The sequence below is a fragment of the Heteronotia binoei genome, chromosome 14, assembly GCF_032191835.1.
Source record: "Heteronotia binoei isolate CCM8104 ecotype False Entrance Well chromosome 14, APGP_CSIRO_Hbin_v1, whole genome shotgun sequence".
Lineage (NCBI taxonomy): Eukaryota > Metazoa > Chordata > Lepidosauria > Squamata > Gekkonidae > Heteronotia > Heteronotia binoei.
Genome location: NC_083236.1, coordinates 26,527,958 through 26,547,855, shown reverse-complemented (window position 1 = coordinate 26,547,855; position 19,898 = coordinate 26,527,958). Strand labels below are relative to the sequence as shown.

General features: G+C 43.0%; 1 protein-coding gene across 10 annotated transcripts in view; it reads left to right on the top strand.

The window, feature by feature from the left end:
• The first annotated feature begins 502 nt into the window (after positions 1–502).
• Positions 503–19,898, top strand: part of CNOT1 (CCR4-NOT transcription complex subunit 1) — a 97,057-nt gene continuing 77,661 nt past the window's right edge. For 6 of the 10 annotated variants that reach the window (XM_060254387.1, XM_060254389.1, XM_060254384.1 and 3 more), the window contains exons 1-2: positions 508–605; positions 8,617–8,887. In XM_060254387.1, the coding sequence (XP_060110370.1) occupies positions 8,786–8,887 (102 nt within the window). In that variant the 5' untranslated portion in view covers positions 508–605; positions 8,617–8,785. Of the gene's footprint in view, positions 606–8,616; positions 8,888–19,898 lie in introns of all 10 variants that reach the window. The other 4 variants (XM_060254386.1, XM_060254385.1, XM_060254381.1 and 1 more) reach the window with 1 other exon arrangement.

Sequence of the window (19,898 nt, the reverse complement as noted above, 5' to 3'; positions counted from 1 at the left end):
ACACCTGAATCTACTTAGAAGATTCGCATTTCTCTTCCTCCTCCCCCTCCTCAGACCCAATCATGGTATGACCCAAAGAGGCACGACGAGGCGTAACTCTTCCTGCAAGACATTAGACAACTGCAACCGCGCACTGCTATCATTGGCTCCAGTTGATACGCCCGTTTCGGGAGTTGGGGCACTCTGATTGGCCAGAGCCGGGGGAGAGGGAGCAAACCAGATTGAGAATGAAAGAGAGCGAGGATAGTGCACTCCATTAGCCAATCATTGTCGGCCAATACCTCAGCAACTCCGAAAGGACGTTCCCCATCGGTTCCCTCCTGCCCGGTCTTCAAGCGACGGATTGGGTAAATCCGCCCCCGCGAACGCAGGCGCAAAGGCGGCCAGGCTGGCGCGAGGAAAGGGGCGGACAGAACTGAAGAAGGAAGTGGGTTCGAGCGCGAGTTTAGGCCAGGTTCTGATTGGCTCGTTTTTCTCCCCCTCGCCCAGCAAGAGGTCTCCGCCTCTCTCGCCTTGCGTGAGCCGCGGGGGTAGACGGGAAGAGAAAGGCCGCGACGTGAGCGCGCGACCCCAGCCGCCATTTTGTTTTGGAACGAGCCAAGGAGGTAACTAGAGAAGCGCGAGAGGCTCCGGAAGGCGCCCGGTTCGGCCTCGAGACCCCTCGCCCCTTGGCCCGACTGAGGTGAGGAGGGTTGGAGACTGGTGGCTCGGGCCTGGGCTGGTGCGCCACACTGGGCGGCGGCGGCGGGTTTCCCTTCTTCCTTCTTCTGGCGCTTGTTTCTCCACCGCCTTCAGCGGGAGGCCAGAGAGTTTTGCGTGTGGGGTTCCTCCCCGAGCACGTGTTAGCCGCCGCGGCTTTTCCTTCATCGCCTCAGCCCAGCCGGGTTTGGTCAATCAGTCCGTCCAAACATCCATTCGCTTGTGGCGGGCGGGGGTGATCGTGGCCTATGAGGGACTTTCCGCGGACCGCCCGACCAACCAGCCAAGCCGCGCGAGTTCCTAGAGGTAGCGCGGTGCAGGCCGGGCAACGCTTTCGCCCGTTGTAAGAAAGGCCGCTTCGGTGGCTGCAAACTCTCCCTACTCCGGCCCAAGTCGTTGAGAATCGTTAGCGTGTTTCTGTGTTGAAGTATGACTGATACGTTTGGTATGTTTTCGTTCTTTGCTTTTCGCTTTTCGGTCGTCTCTTGTGCAGGCAGCCGTGTGTGTGTGGTTTTTGAAACAAGGTTTTCGTTTATTCATTGTGTGGATCTGGGTTTGTGGAGGATTAGAGCATGCTTCTTATGCCGCTGCGTGTTTTCTCGCACTCAAAACCGGGTCTTGACAGTGTCTCTCTTTTTTGCATGTTAGATCTTTCTTTCAGGATCGGGAGTGTCATTTCTGCCTCCCGATTTAAGCTACTATTTGGTATACAGAAATGGTCCGAATCGGACCAAAGAGCTGTCCGTACAATTGGCCAGACGCTGCAAAAGGAAGCTCACAAGGTAGTACCCAGGAACTGAAGAAAGAGGGCCTTTGAGGAAGAAACTTCCTTTTCTTCCCAGAGCTAACTCTGTTTAACTTGCTTAGCCCTCTATCAAACCTTTTGGCCCTAGTGCCTGGCTGTTGCCACATCTTGTGCGAATGGACTCTGGAATTCAGTTGAATGTTTCATGAAGAATGACTCAAGCTGATCAGCTGTGTAGGGTACAATTTCTGAGATTTCATGTTGTACACACACACACCCCACTTTGTAGCTGGTCCTGTGTTTAAAACAGAACTGTAAATCAGGAAGTCTTTGGTTCATATCCTGCTAGGTGTTGCAGCCCTTTATTCTTTGCTCCTAATATCTCATCTGTATATATTAATATTTAGCACCACAGTTAACTCCTACAATACTCACAATTTTTAAAACTTTCTAGTACTTTTGGTTTTGGAGATAAGATGGACAGGATTTTGAAAGTAGATTTTTATAGCCATGTTCATCTTATGGTATTGTAAATGTTGTTATATTTTTAGCCCCTTAATTATGCTTTACAAAAAAACAAAATTCTTTCAGTGGTACAGAAAACTGGACTATAGCTGAACTCCCTCTTTCCGTTTGGATCTCATCAACTTAAATGTGAAGTTAGGATTTTTTCCCTCAGTGACCACCACTTTTCACTTACATTGAATTGTGGTTAGAACATTATAAATCAGTGTCTTCTGAAAATGTTCTTATTTTGGTTTCTAAATAGTATCTCTTCCAGTCTTTGATTCTTAGGGGTAGCCAGTGTTTGCTATCCTCTTGTGAAAACTCACATATTCTTGGTCCCTGCAGTCTAACTCTTTATTGGGTCACAAAAAGGTGTGCCACCTGATCACATCTGCTATGTGTTCTGTAGTGAGTCTCTTTGTCAAGAGGTTTCTGAAAATCCCAGTCTGCTATCCTCTTGATCACTCATTTATACCTGTTGATTGTATTCAGATAATTTTTAAAAGGTATGCAGTTTCTTCAGCCGGGTTGTTCTACACATTGAACAATTCTAGTTTTCTAAATTTTATTTATCAGAAAATCCAAAATCCTATATAAATGACTAAAGCTGCATCATGAAGATAAGTAAAGGAAAACTTTGCACTCAAGTGGCTACTGGTGTTATAGATCTAACATTCAGTTCTCTGACCCACGTTAGGCTTATACAAGGGTGCAGAAAGTTACTGTAATCCATGACATTGTAGGTTAATGTTTTATTGTATTCATGTCAATGTCTCTACTATTGACTACCATATTGGAAATCCTTGTTCTTAAGACATGCATATATTTTTATATGTGTAGGATACACAGGTATATTTAACAACAAAATCAGATACATAAAATAATTAGTGAATTTTTTGGCATGCTCTTGTGGGGAAAAGTGTTGGAGATGTTTTAAATACTTAAAGCAACAACTGGTAAAAATTGTCTAAACTTGCAGTTAGATCAAGGTGGTAGCCATGTTGCAGTTGTTAGCATTGCTGCAGTATGAACTTTCCTATAACAGCATATGCATGCTTAAAAAAGAAAAGAAAATGTGGAATGGAGTAACCAGTACAGACAGCTCTACTAGAACAATAATGGTGCTAAAGGTGCATCTGTCACTGGGGGAGGTGGCTCTGTGCCCCAATATTCTGCGGCGTCATACATAGTCTTATCCTGATGATATAAGTAGCTTGGTAATATGGAGTGGAGCATCTTATTTCTGCAAATTCAATACCATGCTATCCCAGAAATTCTAGAAGTAGTTTAAAATGTAAGTAATGTCTGCATTTATAAAGAAATGTCTTGTAAATACAGCCTTGACTTCAAAGCATGGATATCTAGCACAAATCATTTTGATCTCAACACACCACAGGTGCATGTAGAGACAATCTATTAGAGAAAAAATGTTTAAAAGGTACTTGCAAGTCCTTCATAATTCAACCCTAGTCCTTACAGATTTGCAGAAAAATACCTTGGAAGGTGCTGTACTAGTTTGTAATTACAACTGATGAGTAACTTGGGTTGTAAAAACTGGGATGAAATGAGCACTGATCTACTTTGTAAACAGGAAGCACTTCACTTGATATTCTTGCATCAACTTGGGATCTAGATTCTTGGTTACCTCCTATTAGTATATCCCTAACCCTAATATTAACTGCCCCTGAAGAGCAGAATACCTAAGTAAGGCTTTAAAAATTACCTTTAATTGTAGATTAGTTTGTTTAGCATACCATGTATGATTTAACTCTTTTGGAATATTCTAAATGTGTTTCTGCTAATGTAACTATAATTAAAAGCCTATGCTCGGTCAAGTACAGAAAATCTATAATTGCATAGATTAAAGCTACCTTTTGCTCAGGTTAGATAGTGCTGAATATATTTGCTGTAATTCTCTAGTATTGGCTAATTTTTCTTGGTAGTGTTTTAATGCTTTTTTCCTGAGGTTTTAACAAGATGTTATTAGCGGCTTCTCTTCACAACATGGGACAAGCTAGTTCTGATGATCTCTTGTTCAGGTACAATATTGTGTAAATGGATTTGCAAGATGTGTCATACACCTTGCTTGTGTTGGAGGGAGCACATTGTTTTGGCTAAGTTTGAATGTAGTGTATATTGGAAGCAACTTTTACACTTGGCCCTGATGAATTTTAGGAAATCTTAGCTTATAAAACTTGCGTTGGTTCCATACCATAGATATATATTATGCTGATTGCTGAGGTTGAATTGTGGCAAACATAGTCCAGTTATTTCCAACAGGTTATGTCCAGAATGCAGGCTATGATCAGTGGTGTGCAACAGCAGAAGTACATTTTTAGTTGTGCAGCAGAGTGCTTGCTGCTGCACTAGCCCCTGTGACCAGTATGGGCATGAACAAGAGGTGGTCTCTGTTATTTCCATAGGTGAACAGGGACATATCAGTTTCTACGCCTTCTGCAGTGTTAAAACCATCCTGGTTTTACTCTTAATATTAATGTGTTGCTGACTGTGGACAACCTAGAGTCTTTGCACTTTCTTATAGCTGCTAGTAAATCACAACTTCAGCTTGTTCTAATGTTACAGGTGTAGCTTTACATCATGTTGTTCTAACAGGCTGTAAGTTCAAGTTGTTAATTGTTTCACAGCTGGTTGATTAGTAGGATCATACAGAAAGCATGCAGATTATATCACTGTCCACTACATGTGGCATGCACTGTGTTTTTAGGTCATAATACAGTAAGTCCCAGAGGGATGAGAAGCTATTTGTTCATGCTTGCTTGTTGTCATTTACATACATGTGGCTTTATCACTGCTATGACACTGGATTTTAAATGGTTTACATATTCTAAATGGGAAGTGGTGCCTTCAGCATCCCGGTGTTTACATAAGAACTTGTTGCATGTGTTAATACTATCCTAACCTTAGCTTTTAGCAATAAATTTGGAACCATGTTAAATGATGCATGCAGCTGTTCTACAAATGTGTAGAACAAAGGTTTCCCAAACTTTTCCCCCCATGACCTGGTTATTTTTACACTTCTCTTTTGTGGCCCACTAAAATTTGGGGGTGGAGCCAGGAGACAGGAAATGATGTACAAACAAGCCTAAAACGCTTGCAGTATTTTGTTTAGGAAAGGTAGGAGAATAGTGGGATTTTGCAATGCAATTTTTAAAATAAAACATCAATAAAAAGCACAAGGATCACACATCAGAAAACTAAAAATATAAAATGCTCTCATCCTGGGAAAACATGAAGCGGCAGGGCATTTCAAGCTTCTTCCCTCCCCGCCCCAAGTCTACTCAGATTAGCAATGGGAAGGAAGGAAGAAGACGAGAAAAGACTGACTGAGAGAGAGAAAGGAAGGGGAGTGGAAAATGAAGCAAATGGGGGGGAAGACTGATAGAAAGAATGAATGAATGAATGGGTGGGGGAGTGGGAAATAAAGCAAATAGACAGGGGGAAAGAAAGACTGACTGACAGAAAGAATGAATGAAAGGGAGGGAGGGGAGAGAGTTGGAAACAAATAAAAAATAAAAGTGAAAGAGACAGGAAATAGGAAGGAAGGAAAAGGGAGGGAAGGAGGGACAAAAGGAGGAAAGAGGAAAACAAAGGAAAAGAAAAACAAAGAAACGGGATGGCAGCAACTCACCTTTAAAACTGCTGACTCTCTCCTTGCAACTGACTCACCACGCCAGCGCAGCTGAGTTCCCTGACCTCTGCTGTCTAGGGGGAAGTCAGGCCTAGTTTGCCCTCCCGCGCTTCCTCCCTCCCTTCTGCACTGCAGGTCAATTTCAGGCTGTGTAACCCCCCCCCCCCAGCTGATCACCTGATGGGCGGGGGAAACGGCACTGAGGGCTCACTCAGCACTGGGGCAGGCCAGCGGCAGCTTGAACAGACCGCGTCAGGAAAGAGCATGCGGCTGCTCCCTCCCCACACTTCCTGGATGGGAAGGAAGTGTGGGGGAAGGAGCAGCCACACGCCCTTTCCGGACGTGGTTCGTTCAAGCTGCCGCTGGCCTGCCCCAGCGCTGAGTGAGCCCTCAGCGCTGTTTCCCCCGCCAATCAGGTGATCGGCTGGGGGGGTGTTTACACAGCTGGAAATTGAACTGCGGCAGGGAGGAAGGAGACAGCGCGAGGGGGCACGATGCCATGGGGGAGGTGCGAGGGGCAGCCAGGGGACAGGAGGCCCTGCGACCTGGCATTGAGGCTTGCGTGGCCCAGTGTCGGATCGCAACCCTGCCATTGGGAAACGCTGGGCTAGGCCAATCAGAAGTGTTGACAGTCTTTCAAAGTTCTTTGGTAGTTTCTTAAACATACATGAAGAAGCTTTATGAGTTAGACCATTGGTCTGTCAAGATCAGTATCGTCTTCCCCAGGGCTTGACAAATCCATGGTGCCTAGATATTTCACTCTTGAACCTAATATTTTCAGTAATTATTTTATTGTAGCATCTCTTGGGGGTCCTCTTGAGGAAATTTATTTAGCATTTCACACTACAATGTTTCGTTGTATGGCAACATGCCGGTAGGTGTTCTTATCTTTGCTGTTTGTATGTTAATTTTATACAATTTAGTAGTTACGAATTACGGTAATTTCTTAGCCAGTTGCTTTCTGTATTAGTTTCAATGTTCACTTTAATGGAGCTTTTAAAAACAATAATGAAATCATGAGAGATTGGGGAGAAATTAGGGAGAGATTAGCTTTTTTGTTATGGTGATGACAACTAGGGTTATCCTTATATTTATTTATAGCTATTTTTGCCGTTGCTTTAATGAGATTGCAGTAATTGGAAGAATTTAGTCTAGGTTTTGAAGTTGCAGTTGTCAGAAAAATATGGCCATGAAAGTACAAAACCCTGAAGACTCAAAAATGAGTCTGGCTCCTAAATGCTTTCTTTTGATTGGCTCCAAAGCCGCCCCCCCCCCCAAAGTCAAGGCCTGGTCTACTCTGAGATTTAGTTTTAAACGTTGTTATTTGGAGGTTTCCTAAATAAAAAGAATTGTGATTTGTTAAAAATAAGATGTCCAAAAATGGTGTACTAGGTATTGAATAATGAAGGCCTACATTGTTTCTAGATCTGTCATACCAGACCTCCAGTCTTCCTAAATATGCTGCCCAAGCATTTTCACTTTTGTTTCTACTGCCTATCAGTCCTTTCTGGAATTTATCTTCAAACTTCTTCTCCTTGTTCATATGTATTCCACACCCAGTCTTGTGTTCATTGGACTTCCTTGAAATTTTGCATTTTGGGGGAGAAGCAGGGAATTGACTCAGTCTATACAGGTTTGCAGAGGAACAGTGTAGGGATGAGGGCTGCTATTTGTTTCTCACCTCTATTACTGAGGAATTTTTTTGTGGTTAACCATGTTATTTCTGGAGACACCCAGAGACACAAATCCACACCTTGAGAACTTAGTTCCATTGGGTAGATAAGTAAACTATATAAGGTAAAAAGATAAAGGTAGTCCCCTGTGCAGGCACCGAGTCATTACCAACCCATTTGGTGACATCAAATCATGATGTTTTCTTGACAGACTTTTAATGGGGCAGTTTGCCATTGCCTTTCCCAGTCATTTACACTCTACCCCCAGCAAGCTGGGTACTCATTTTACCGACCTTGGAAGATGGCACGCCAAGTCATCCTTGAGCCGGCTACCTGAGCCCAGCTTCCACCAGGATTGAACTCAGGTTGTGAGCAGAGCTTGGACTGCAGTATTGCAGCTTACCACTCTGCGCCATGGGGCTTGAAACCCCATAAGATTGGATCCCTGTCCGTACACTGCTGGGACTCATTTACAAAATGTTTGTTAAACATTACATATAGACTGTTGCATACTGCAGAATTGGAATTCATAATACTGTTCTGTGATGGTTATCTTTAAGCTGTAATTTATCTTCTATCTTTTAGACAGGTTTTTCCTCAAAACAAATTTTATCAGAAATCTGATTTAAATTAAAATTATTTTTATTTTTACAAATTGAGTTTAAAAACTGAATAGAGCAGCTAATGCACATAGAAGGTGTGCGCTAAGTTGCTTGGATATTTTATTATACAAATGCATGATGTTAATTAGGACTATTTTTGTAGCAGGAACCTCTTTACATATTAGGTCACCCCCTACCCTCCCCCCCAATACCCTGGATATAGCCAATCTTCAAGAGCTTACAGGGCTCTTAGTACAGGGCCTACTGTAAGCTCTTTGAGGATTGGCTACATCAGGGGTGTGTGGCCTAATATGCAAAGAAGTTTCTGCGACAAAAAAAGCCCTGATGTTAGCTAAGGTCTGTCTTGTATAGTGCAATTGTTTTTGCAGGTGTTTTTAGTCAGAATCAGCACTGGAAGATGCTGCTGCTTTCAAGTCTTCCTTTTTGCTTTACTTTTCCAGTTGCCCTTTGTCATAGCACTGCCCTCCCCACAATCTCTGATTCTTTATTGCTTCTCCACCATTTTGTTAACCAGCAAGAGGAGCCACATGGTTAGTCCTGAGCTGCAAAAATTTACTCCCAAATTTAAGCAGTGTGTGTTGAAATGGATGACCAGAACAGGAAGGAACAAAGTGTCACTCTTCCTCTCTCTCTGTAGGGCTCAGAACTTCAGTTGTCCACATGGTGCAATCTTGCTTGTATGGCTTTACAAAAATGTAACTCTGCTGTGTTACTTTGCAGGTGCCATGTTTCAGAACGGAGTGAGAACACTGGGTAAAAAGAGCTGAAAATATAACAGAAATTGAGACATACGCTAACTGGAAAAAATTAACCTGTCTCTGAGGTGACTAAAGGGGAATAATGGTGATTTTGCGCCGGGCTCGGCCGCCTGCTTCCGCCCCAACCAGCAATGAATCTTGACTCGCTCTCGCTGGCCTTGTCTCAAATCAGCTACCTGGTGGACAATTTAACCAAGAAAAACTACCGAGCCAGCCAGCAGGAAATACAACATGTAAGTAGGGAATGCAACAGTGAAAGGGGTATCCCCAGCTCATTTTATATCATTTGTGTTTGTGCCTCCTACCTGCTTAGCTTGGTCTCTAGAGTGATACTTTGCAGTCTTTCTGTAATTTGAAAGTCAATGGTTTTGTCCAGTTAATTCATTCTGTAAGGCTGTTGCTTGTCTAATTTATCTCAATAGTTTAGTTGCCTTTCCTGATGTATGTATTAAAGAGTTCAACCTTGTGGACTTCTAGATCATCACCAGTCATTACCAGATTGTTCCTAGGGCTTGATAGGAAGGTACATAATTCTGCAGATGAATTCGATCTGACTCTGAGGGATTTCCCCCCCCCCCAAAAAAAAAAAAAATTCTTGAATGCCATAGTGGAAGAAAAGCTGGTGGTAAATGTAATAAAATCAGTAAATTGGGCTGAGTAGTGTTGTACTGCCAGCTCTTATTTCCCTGCCCATTAAGAACCTGAATAGTTAACATTTAATAAAGATAATGTGAGAAGTCTTTATAGGTATTTTTAGGGCATTCTAATTTTCTGTGACGATTATGGTTTTATAGCTACAAAGGCAGTTTATTTACATTTTCTGTACCTTGCCTCTCAACTGCAAATGTTCAAGACAACAATAACCTGAATTATATCATCTCATTCAGAGTTATAACATTTATAGCCCAGCATCCAGTTAGTAAGAGTAAACATGTACAGAGGGGAAGGGTTGGGAGGCGCCATCAAAACAAATGTCTGAGGAAACAAATACTTTAACCAGGTGCTTGAAGTTCTGCAGGCTAGGTGCCTGGTGGTTAGTTGTGGGCATTTGTGATGCCATTATAGAGAGGGCTCTGTCTGTAGCAACCAGCCTCCTAACTTGAGATAGTGGGAACATGGGTAGGATCTGTGAAGACTGAAGTCCCTCTGCAGATTCATATAGAAGGTAGTGGTCCTTTACCTAGAATGTGGAGACTTCTAAACAGGACAGCTTGCACTGTGTCAGGATGTGTATAAGCAGCTTCCTATGTCAAATAATGTAGAAAATGGCAATTGAATTACTGATTGAAACTTGTGAACAGCTTCAAAGTCAACATCAGGTAGAGCATGTTACAGTTATCTGTTCCAGATGTGGCAAGACCATGGATAACTATAGACAGACTGTACCAAGGAGAAGCTGCAACAGGCATACTGCCAGTATTAGGGCATGGCAGTCTGCACCACAGAGGCAATCCATGCATTTCTCTGTATGCAAGGGTATAAAAGTGCCCCCAAGCTTCAGTTTTCATCTGAAATTTTTAATGTCATTTATACCCTGCTTCTCTCCCCAATAAGGACCCAAGCTGCTTACATTATTCTCCTTGCCTATGTTTTATCCTCACAACAGCCCTGTGAGGCGAGTTGAGCTGAGAGTTGTTTGACAGGCCCAAGGTCACATAGCAAGTTTTCATGGTAGGGTGGAATTTGAATCTGGGTCTCCCAGATTGTAGTCTAACACTGTAACCCAGAGGTGTTGAATTTGTTTGTTACGAGGGCTGGTTCTGACAAAATTCACTCAGGATGGGCCATGTGTGCCATAAAATGTAATGCCAGCTAATGGAGATACATACTTTATAAAGGACAAAGAGAAGCCTAATTAACAATGTTATTTTTTTGTCAAAATACAAGCATGCTTAAAACATTAACACTTTTCCAATACTTTACCTCCCTGATGCCCATCCTTCCACTCCTACTGCCCATTGTTAATACTGGGACTGTACAGGAACATAATGCATGGCCTCTGTCATCTGGCAATAACGGTAATGACCATTTGCTTCTGGGCCAGATAAGAGCTTGTATTGGACACCTCAGTTGTAACCACTGCACCACACTGGCTCTACGCAGCCTCCTCATCCAGTTCATTACCCCTTTGACTCCTGTTCAGAACATCCACTGTCTCATGTGACATGAAACAAAAGTGGAATCTGGTATTACCAGTTTATTGATGACAGCCCAGTCCAGATCTCTAGATGACTTCTTGGAACAGTTTCATTTGGATGCTTAATCCAAGATAACATCATGGGACTCTGATTTTATCCTCTATGCATGAATGTAATTTGAAATATTTTGAGTCTTCTAATGGACTTGGATAAAAAATAGAAGACTTCTTGTAAAAATAATACTGTAGCAAGTTAACCTTTAGATTGCAATTTCTGCATGGTGTGGATTAAGGTTGGGAAGCATTACCAACAGATTAGACATCTACATGAAATATTCCTCTTGGAAGACGTAGATATGAGAAGCTCTAAGTGGAATAGCTGGCATGGTGCACTCAAGTGCAGATCACTTCTCAATTAGTGGAAAGCAGCCCAAGGGAAAATGAAATACGTAGCATCCTTAGTACTGCAGAACCCCTTTGCCAGTGGTCAGACTGTGAAGTTATCTGAATAACCGTGCACTGTGCTTCTCTTCTTGTGGCAGTTCAGAAATTTCTTTACTCATTAAGGCACCTGGTGCTTTTTCAATCCCTACCTGCATCTAATTTTCAAATACGCATAGGGTGCTTTTTCTGTTTGTTTTTTTATTAAGGGTCTGGATCACTTCTCAACCACACCTTCCCTGGATTGTCATAGGAGTGCTCATGGGAGTCCCTTAAGTGATTTATACTTCCTGGGCTCTTATTGGACTACAGGAAAGAGCATAAGGTTGTTCTTCTGGATTCCATTTTATTTATTTAAATACCTGTACTTCACCTTTCTCCCTAAAGGGGCTTACAGCATTGTTCTCCTCTCTTCCACATTATCTTCACAACAGCAGCCTATGAGATAGAGTGCCTGCCCCATTATCACCAAGCAGGCTTCCAAGGCAGAGTGGAGATTTGAACCTGGGCCTTCCAGATCCTTCTTTGGTACTCCAACCATTACATCATGCTGGCTATTGCCCTGCTCCACCCACAAGAATAATCTGTATATGAAGCGAGGGCTGGCATCACTATTGCTGTCATTCGACTATGCCTGTTGGCTGTTGACTTCACTTCCCAGTCTGGTGGCGTGGAGTGTTAGGAGATAGTGGAAATCAGTCCTGAGCTTCTGAAGGGGTTCTGTATTGCTTTCCCCCAGTGGAGTGGAGACCAAGCGGAAACTGTTACGGCTGTCAGACTATTTTTTAGTTCAAGAACTCTCTGGCTGGGTTTTCTTGACAGCACCAATAGAGGACTGTACTTGACTGTAATGTACCTAAAACAACTCAGTTGGTTTATCTAAGGTGCATGTTAAAATGCTCCATCACAGTAGTGGTGGCCATCCAGCCTCAGGCTGCCTTGATTTTTCCAGCATTGTCAGCAGATGAGTTTCATATTCAAGGCCAGGACAACCCTGGTTTTTCTACTTTAGGAGATATTTATGCATAGAGCCCAGCTGTGCTGCCCAGAGTTGTTGCCAGGATGGTAACAGCTATAAGTGGATATGAACTGTCTGATCTTCTTTATGGTCTCTGTGCAGTTCCAATGTGGGTTCTATGTTTGTGCTCAACCTGACCTCAGAGAACTACAAGAGCTAGCCTCTACTGTTTCGGTGGGCTTTTCTCCATGCTCTGTGCAAACCTTCATCCATCCCTCTGGCTTTGCTTTGAATCCCTCTATTCCAGGGATGTCAAACATGGGGTTGGACTAGATGACGCTGGAGGTCCCTTCCAACTCTATGATTCTAGGCGGCCTAGGGGCCAAATGAGGCCCCCAGAGGGCTCCTTTCAGGCCCCCAATCAACTGGCTGTCATCTGCTTCTTTCTGCATCACAGTTTATTTTGCCAGGCTTGCTCAGTCGTGCAGGGACTATAGAGCAAAGCCTCTGTTTTCTCCACTGGTTGAGGCTCCTCCCTTGGGGAGGAAGGGCAAAGAATAGCTTGCTTTGCCAGGCTCTCTCAGTCGCAGGGCTACTAAACCAGGCCTTTCTTCATTCTATTGGCTGAGGATCCTCCCCCTCCTAGTCCCCTGGAGAAGGAAGGAAAGAGCCAGAGCTTCCTTTGTCCTGTTCCCTAGATCACAGAGATACGGAAAGTGGAAAGAGAGATACAGAGAGCATCTTTAAGTCCAACAAGTGCTAATGTTTTAATCATGTTTGTGTCCTTTATAAAGTTTATAGCTGCTAACTGGCATTCCTTTTTATGACACGCATGGCTTGGTCCAACAAGGTCTCATTTATGACAGATCCAGCCCTCATAACAAATGAGTTTGACACCCCTGCTCTATACGGTTCAACCATCTAATCCAGAGTTTTGCTTCTCCTATACTACGCCTAACTCCATCATCGTTCACTCAGCTTTCAAGGCCAAGCAAATACATCACCCTGCTCCTCCAGACTGTGAGGGCCATAACATTGAAACTTTTGGTTGCAAGATGTACTCCTTTACCATCACTACCCCCAAAGATGTATACCTGGCCTGTTTCTCCACCTATGTCTTGCATCTGGCAGATCAGTTTACAGCTCTGATACCGGAACTGTCAGATTCCTCCCAGAAGAATGCCTCACCTTCTATCTTGGTTGCTGAGATGTCTCACTTTCCTAAGCAGTAAATCAGCAGCTTACAGCATGTAATGTCATGCTCCTCCAGATCCTTGGCTACCTCTGTCACACTCTGGCGCCACACCTGGCTACAGTCCATGTCCCTTCAGCCTGACATAAAGACCAAGGTAGAAGACTTTATCTTTTGATGGCGAAGGGCTAATCCACTCAACCACAGGTGAGCTTTTAACCAACATGGATGATGGCAGGAAGCAAGCCATGATATTGGATGTCTCTCAGCAGACTACTCACCACGCTAAGCCTAGACCATGGAAATCTGGCTTCACTAAGCAGCAAACTTCTTGTTCAACTGACAACTGGAAATATTCCCACTCATCTGGTAAACAACGGTACCCACATAGACCTAAAAATCTATCCACTAAGAAGCAGGCCCCAGAACAAAGGCAGTCTCTGTAACATTAAAGAATCAAACTTTTTTTTTTTAGTGGAAAGAAAGAGACACTAATAAAACAAATCATCTAGCCTGCTTTGTTTTGATTTCATGTTAAAATCCCTGTCAAATGAGAAGGCCCTCTTTTTACCCATTTCAGTGATCACTAATATAAATCTGTACCCTATAATCAATATGCAGCTGGTTAGCTCTGGATTAAATTGGGACAATTATGATTTTTTAAAATGAGGGTTTTTTAAAAAAAGACTTTAAAAGAAGGATCTAAAATGGTTTAAAAGTTAAAGCAAGAAGAAACTGTTTTGAAAACTTTAAAATGAAAGCTAAAGCCAATTAAAAAAACAAAACCAGAATAAAACATTCTTTAAAACAAAAGCTAAAACAAATTAAAGTCAGCTAAAACAGTGTTCCTCGGTAGCAGAGCACAGCCTGTAAACACCTAGTCCCACTCAGCTTGCAGGTGAAACCTATCATGTATCCTTTAGCTCAGGGGTGGCCAACAGTAGCTCTCCAGAGGTTTTTTTGCCTACAGCTTTCATCAGCCCTAGCCATTGGCCATTCTGGCTGAGGCTGATGGGAGTTGTAGGCAAAAAACATCTGGAGAACTACCGTTGGCCACCCCTGCTTTAGCTACAGCACTGTTTTCAGCACAGTAGGAACTGGACCAATTTAACCCAAAACAAAACAACAATAAAAGATGAGATAAAACATATTGCAGTGGTGAAAGCTATAGCTGTAAAAGCAGAGGAGGGTAAACAATCCCTGTCTGTATGCCAGCTGTTTCCTTCTCACACCCAGAGCTAATTAGACTACACTCAGCATCTTATCAATGGGCACGGAGAAAACATCCTGGAAGCAGTGTTCTCTCTAAGCTGAGTTAAGTGTGAGTTAGCTCACAGTTTTTTAGCCTCCAGCTCACATATTTTTGACTTAACTCGGGAAAAGTGGCCCCAGAGCAAACTAATTTATGCAGTAGCTCACAACTTTAATGTCAGTAGCTCATGAAGTAGAATTATGGCTCACAAGACTCCACAGCTTAGAGGGAGCATTGCCTGGAAGTAAAAGTAAAAAGGTTTTAGCCTGCTGAAACAGCTGTCTTGAAGTAAAACAAAACAGTATCCAAACCAGAAAGTTTGAAAGAACAGATATCAGATAGAGAAGAGAACATAGCTCTTTGTGGAACACAACAGGACATCACCGCTCAGCCAGCCGGAAACCAGAAGCTCCCAAAAAGCAGTCTCTTTGATTCCTGTGTTCTTCCAGTCCTTCCCCTTCCCTCTTCAGGTTACTCAACCTTTGGGCACCAGGTTATGTCCCTACATTCCAGCTTGTAAATTCATTGCCATGGATACTTTAGTCCTCACTGTCATTTGGATGGGATATGCCATGGAGTTTCTTCTTGTCCTTCAGACACCCCACTTCATAGTGACACCTTCCTCCTCAGGGGAGCTGTGGAGGTCATTCCCCAGGATCAACAGTGCCTCGGGTTCTACTGCTGATACTTTATCATGCTGAAGCAGGATAGGGGCCAATGCCTGATCATGAATCTCTGGAAGTTAAGGCGCTGTATCCAGTGGAAGTTCTGGATGGTAACTTTGCAATCTATTCTTCCCTTACTTCCCGAGAACCCTTGACTGGCATCCCTAGATCTCTAGGATGCTTATTTCCTCATCACTATCTGGCCGCATTACTAGTGCTATCTTCATTTCACCATGGGATCTGACCACTACCAATACTGGGTGCTTCAATTTGGCCTATCAGCAGCCCCAAGAGTCTTCATGAAATGCATGGCAGTGATAACTGTGGCCCTCAGGAAATGGAACAATCACCTCTCCCTACATCAGCAATTGGCTGCTGGTGTCCCATTCCTTCCAATAACTTTGGGATAACATCTCAACCACCCAGCGGCTTCTGAACCAGATAGGATTTTGTATCAGCATACCAAAGTCTTATCTGCAACAACACAGAGTCTACAGTTCATCAGGGCCAAAATCTGGACCATGCAGTGCAAAATTTATCTTTCAGAGGACAAAGCTAACACCATGCTCTTACCCTAAGTATCATTGCTTCTCCCACTCAACAAGCGATAACATTCCAGTATTTGTTGAGTCTGATGGTATTATCAAACAAGCACAGGAACAATATAGCCTCTTAAAGAGAATAGCGAAGTGATCCAAGTAAGTTCTAGAACTAACACAGAACAAGCTATTATTGTTCAGAGAGAAATCTCCAGGGTAGAAGGCCAGTGTTGCAAAACTGAAGGATTACCAAATTTTATTGTTTACTTATACATATAGTGTCAAGTCCCAAGATGGAAATTTTTCCTGACATGAGAATTGGTCATGCCGCCTGTTTTTGTCCCAATTAGTGAAATGAAATCTGGCAATAAGGCAAACCTTCTGGAGCTTCAGGCTCTAGTATAACTTGCAGACACAACCATAAAAGTGACTGCAGTGGTACAGGATGGCAGTGTCATTGTTTGGATGCTTTCAGTGAGAATGTCTTGCAGTGTATGTCTTGCAATACCTGGGGCCAGTAGAAAGGATGGGTATAGTGTGGGTAGCCCATGCCACAGCCTAAGAACATTAAGTGCAAACAAGTTACTGGCGCAGCTGCTTCTTGTCAACTGAAACTGAGAGTCTCCATTTGCTGGTAGAATATATTACTTCAATAAATAAGATGGTTATAAAGTTCCCTGGAGTTCAAAGAACTAAGTTCACCTGGCAGAGAGAACAAAATGTGCTGAGTCAGATTGGCATGAGGAATTTATCTGATTCTATATGTGTGTGATTTATTTATCTGATTCTATATGTGTGTGATGCTGCTCAGAGAGGGCACCAGAAGATTTCACTCAAACCAGCAAACACTGATAGGGTTGCCATTCTGCCCAACTTGCAATACATTCCATTAATTCAGTGCGTTTTCTTTGATATGGACAAACTTCACAGGTATTTTGCAGCATATACCTAAGTCTCCAGGACTGCAAAAACATTGCCCATTTTTTAATATATTAATGGAATGCATGTGGTTTACCAAAGGAGGATGAAGAACTTCAGAGGAATCATTAACAGTCTTGCAGGCTACGATCAGAGCCGTAGCCAGGGTTTTACAAGTTGGGGGGCTTTTAAAAAAGTCAGGGGGCACCGTTTCCCATCCACCTCAGGGCTTGCTGTTTCTCAGAAGCTTTCTGGGATAGGGGCAAAAGCTGGAGGCTCTGAATGTGGCCAAATTGAGGCAGCCAGCCCTACAAATTTGGAGTAAAGAAGGGACTGCACCTTGTGTGCTAGTGGGGTGTGTGTGTGTGTGTTTCCCTCCACTCCCTCTCTCCTGCTCTGGCACTTTGCAGCCAGCAGCTCCATCCAGCCCCAGCCAATTCCATATGGCTTCCTCTTCCGCCCGCCTCTCTACCTGTTGCTTTTGCTGCCACAATGAACTATGCCCTGCTCAGCTCTCCTGGCTCTGGCTGCCACTGATGATGCTTCGCCGGCTCAGCCATTGGGAAAAGAAAATGAAAAGAGCAGACTGTGCACTAGAGGCCCCCTGGATGTTGGGGGGCCCTGCCAGGATGTCGGGGGAGTGCCCCCACAGGCCCCCCTGCGACTACAGGCCTGGCTACGATTGAAGACAACATTTGTTTTTCACATTAGCCAAGATGACTATTGGCCAAGTTTAGAAAAAGTGCTATGAACGAATGCTCTGTAACTGTGAGAAACATAGAGAAGCTTGAGTAAATGCAACTAGGGATGGGCATGAACCACATTTTTGTGGTTCAGCTCATGGCAGAATCATGAACTGAACTACAAACCCATATGAACTGGAAGGCTGACTTGCTGCAGCTCGTGAGCTGTTTAAACCCCTGCTTTTTGCTCCATGTTGCTTTTGATGGTGAGCAGAAAGCAGGGGATTAAATGGGCTGGGAGCCATTTAAGTCAAACAGCTGAGTGGTCTGCAACTCCCCACTGCTCATCTGTTTGTTTTAAATGGCTCCCTGCTTTCTGTTGCCCTCAGTTTTTGGAGGAGCAGAAAGCAGTGGCTTAAATGGCTCTGAGACATTTAAAACAAACAGCTGAGCAATGGGGAGCCGGTTTTCCTGAAGAGCAGAAATTTCTGCCCTTCATGAACCACCACACACTGCATCAGCATTTGTGAAAGTTTGTGGTGGTTCTTCAGTATATAAACATTGCTTCACAAACTGCCCAGAATTAATGATGAACTTTAGTTTGTCAGCCAGTTCATTTCTATCCCTAAATGTGACAAAGCCAGTATCCATTGTACTGCTTTTAGTCATGTGAAGGGAATTGTTTCTGGAAATAAATAGGCTTTAAAGTGTTAAGAAGTGGCATGAACAGAAGTGAATAGCTCCAGTTGACACTTATTGCTAAAATGGGCACATCACAATACATAAGTTACACTCACAACTAAAAAGTTTTCATATTTATTAGTTAAGCATTTTACTACTGTAAGATCAGTATGTGTGTGTAGGTATTTCTGAGACAGTCTGTTGCTTATATTGCATGATCGGGTTGGAAATCTTGATATAGGTATAGGTAGATAAAGTGGCATTCTGACTCAGGCACAGTATAGTTGCGAACCATGACATTAAATCTGCTTTTTCCATGTCTACTGGCAAGTCAAAGTTGACATGTTTTTTGTTTCCGTATAAATCAGCTTGCATGCTAAGCTGGGGAAATAGTGCATGCTAAGCTGGGGAAATTCCTGGGATGGGGTGTGTGTCAGTGCGTAGTAGCAAAGAACTACAAAATTCGCCCAGCAAATGTGCTGATATAAATGTTCTTGACCCTGGTCCTTCATTGTTAAATACATGCTTTCCCAAGCCAGCTTGGGAAAACTCACTTCTGTTTTTGAATGGCCAAATTACAAATATGAAAATGCTTGAATTGTGCTACTGTAAAAGGTAATAATTAGTTTAAACACTTTATTTGAAGGACTTTTTTCATTCCTTCTCTGAGGCTTCAAATGCTACATGTTAAAAACAGGTTTTGTGAATTGTAAATGGTGGGTATTTAAAAGATAGAACTAATTGAACATTCTGTTGAGTTTAAGCAAGAGTCTACAGAGTGTTCTGTAATGAGGTCTTCACTGACTAGCTTGACAAGATTGGGAAAACATTTCAAGCTTGAGAGCTAGCCTTGGAAAGACTGGAAAATATATAAACTGTTATACACTCATATTCAATTCTTCAAGTCTTCCTCCCTTCCTACAAGCAAGCCTCAGATGGAGTTATGGGTGCCTTTAAGCACTGCAGCTAATTGCTTGCTTGTCTGTGGTTCTGTTACTGCCAATAAGAAGACATTGCTTGGCTTGCTAAGTCAGCCCCAGCTTCTGCAGGGTTTTGGGTGCAAGCAGTTCTCACTCCCATTGTTGCAAATAAATTGTATCAGGCTGTATCTAACCATGTGGAGGAATAACTGCATGGGTTGGGTCATTCCACAGAGGAAGAGGGAATGAGACTGAGTTAATTCCTTATGTCTTTTCTGCAAGCACAGTTCCAATTTCACACTCATCATCCTCCTCCTTGTTGCAGCACCCCAGCACATGCAGTCATTCTTCTGTGAAGGTCTGTGACCCACTCCACCTCAAAGATGGATATTGGAGGGGGGGGCGGTCAGAGGGGCTACCAAAATGGGAGGAACCTGTGTGCTTTCCAGACTGCGGCCTACACAATGGTTCCTCAGGCTTCATGGGATCTTTGACCTGTTAGTTGAGCTGGGAGTCACTAGTCATTCCAGCTATACTAAGAGTTATTAAGCTGGAAGTTGGGGTGGGGGATAACACTATTTTTGTCACTGCCTTACTTTTATAGTTTATAGTAATAACTATCTGAGGAAACACTTAAGAAAAGGATTAATATAATTAATTCTTAGAGTTGTGTGAGTGTCTATGCATGTATTATGTTAAACCAGGCGGGTATTGACAACTGGATTATGTTAGAGCTTATCTGAATATGATTGATTTGGAGCTTCCTAGGGTTATTAAACTCATTTGTTATGAGGACCAAATCTGACATAAATGAGACCTTGTTGGGCTGGGCCATGTGTGTGATAAAATGTAATGCCA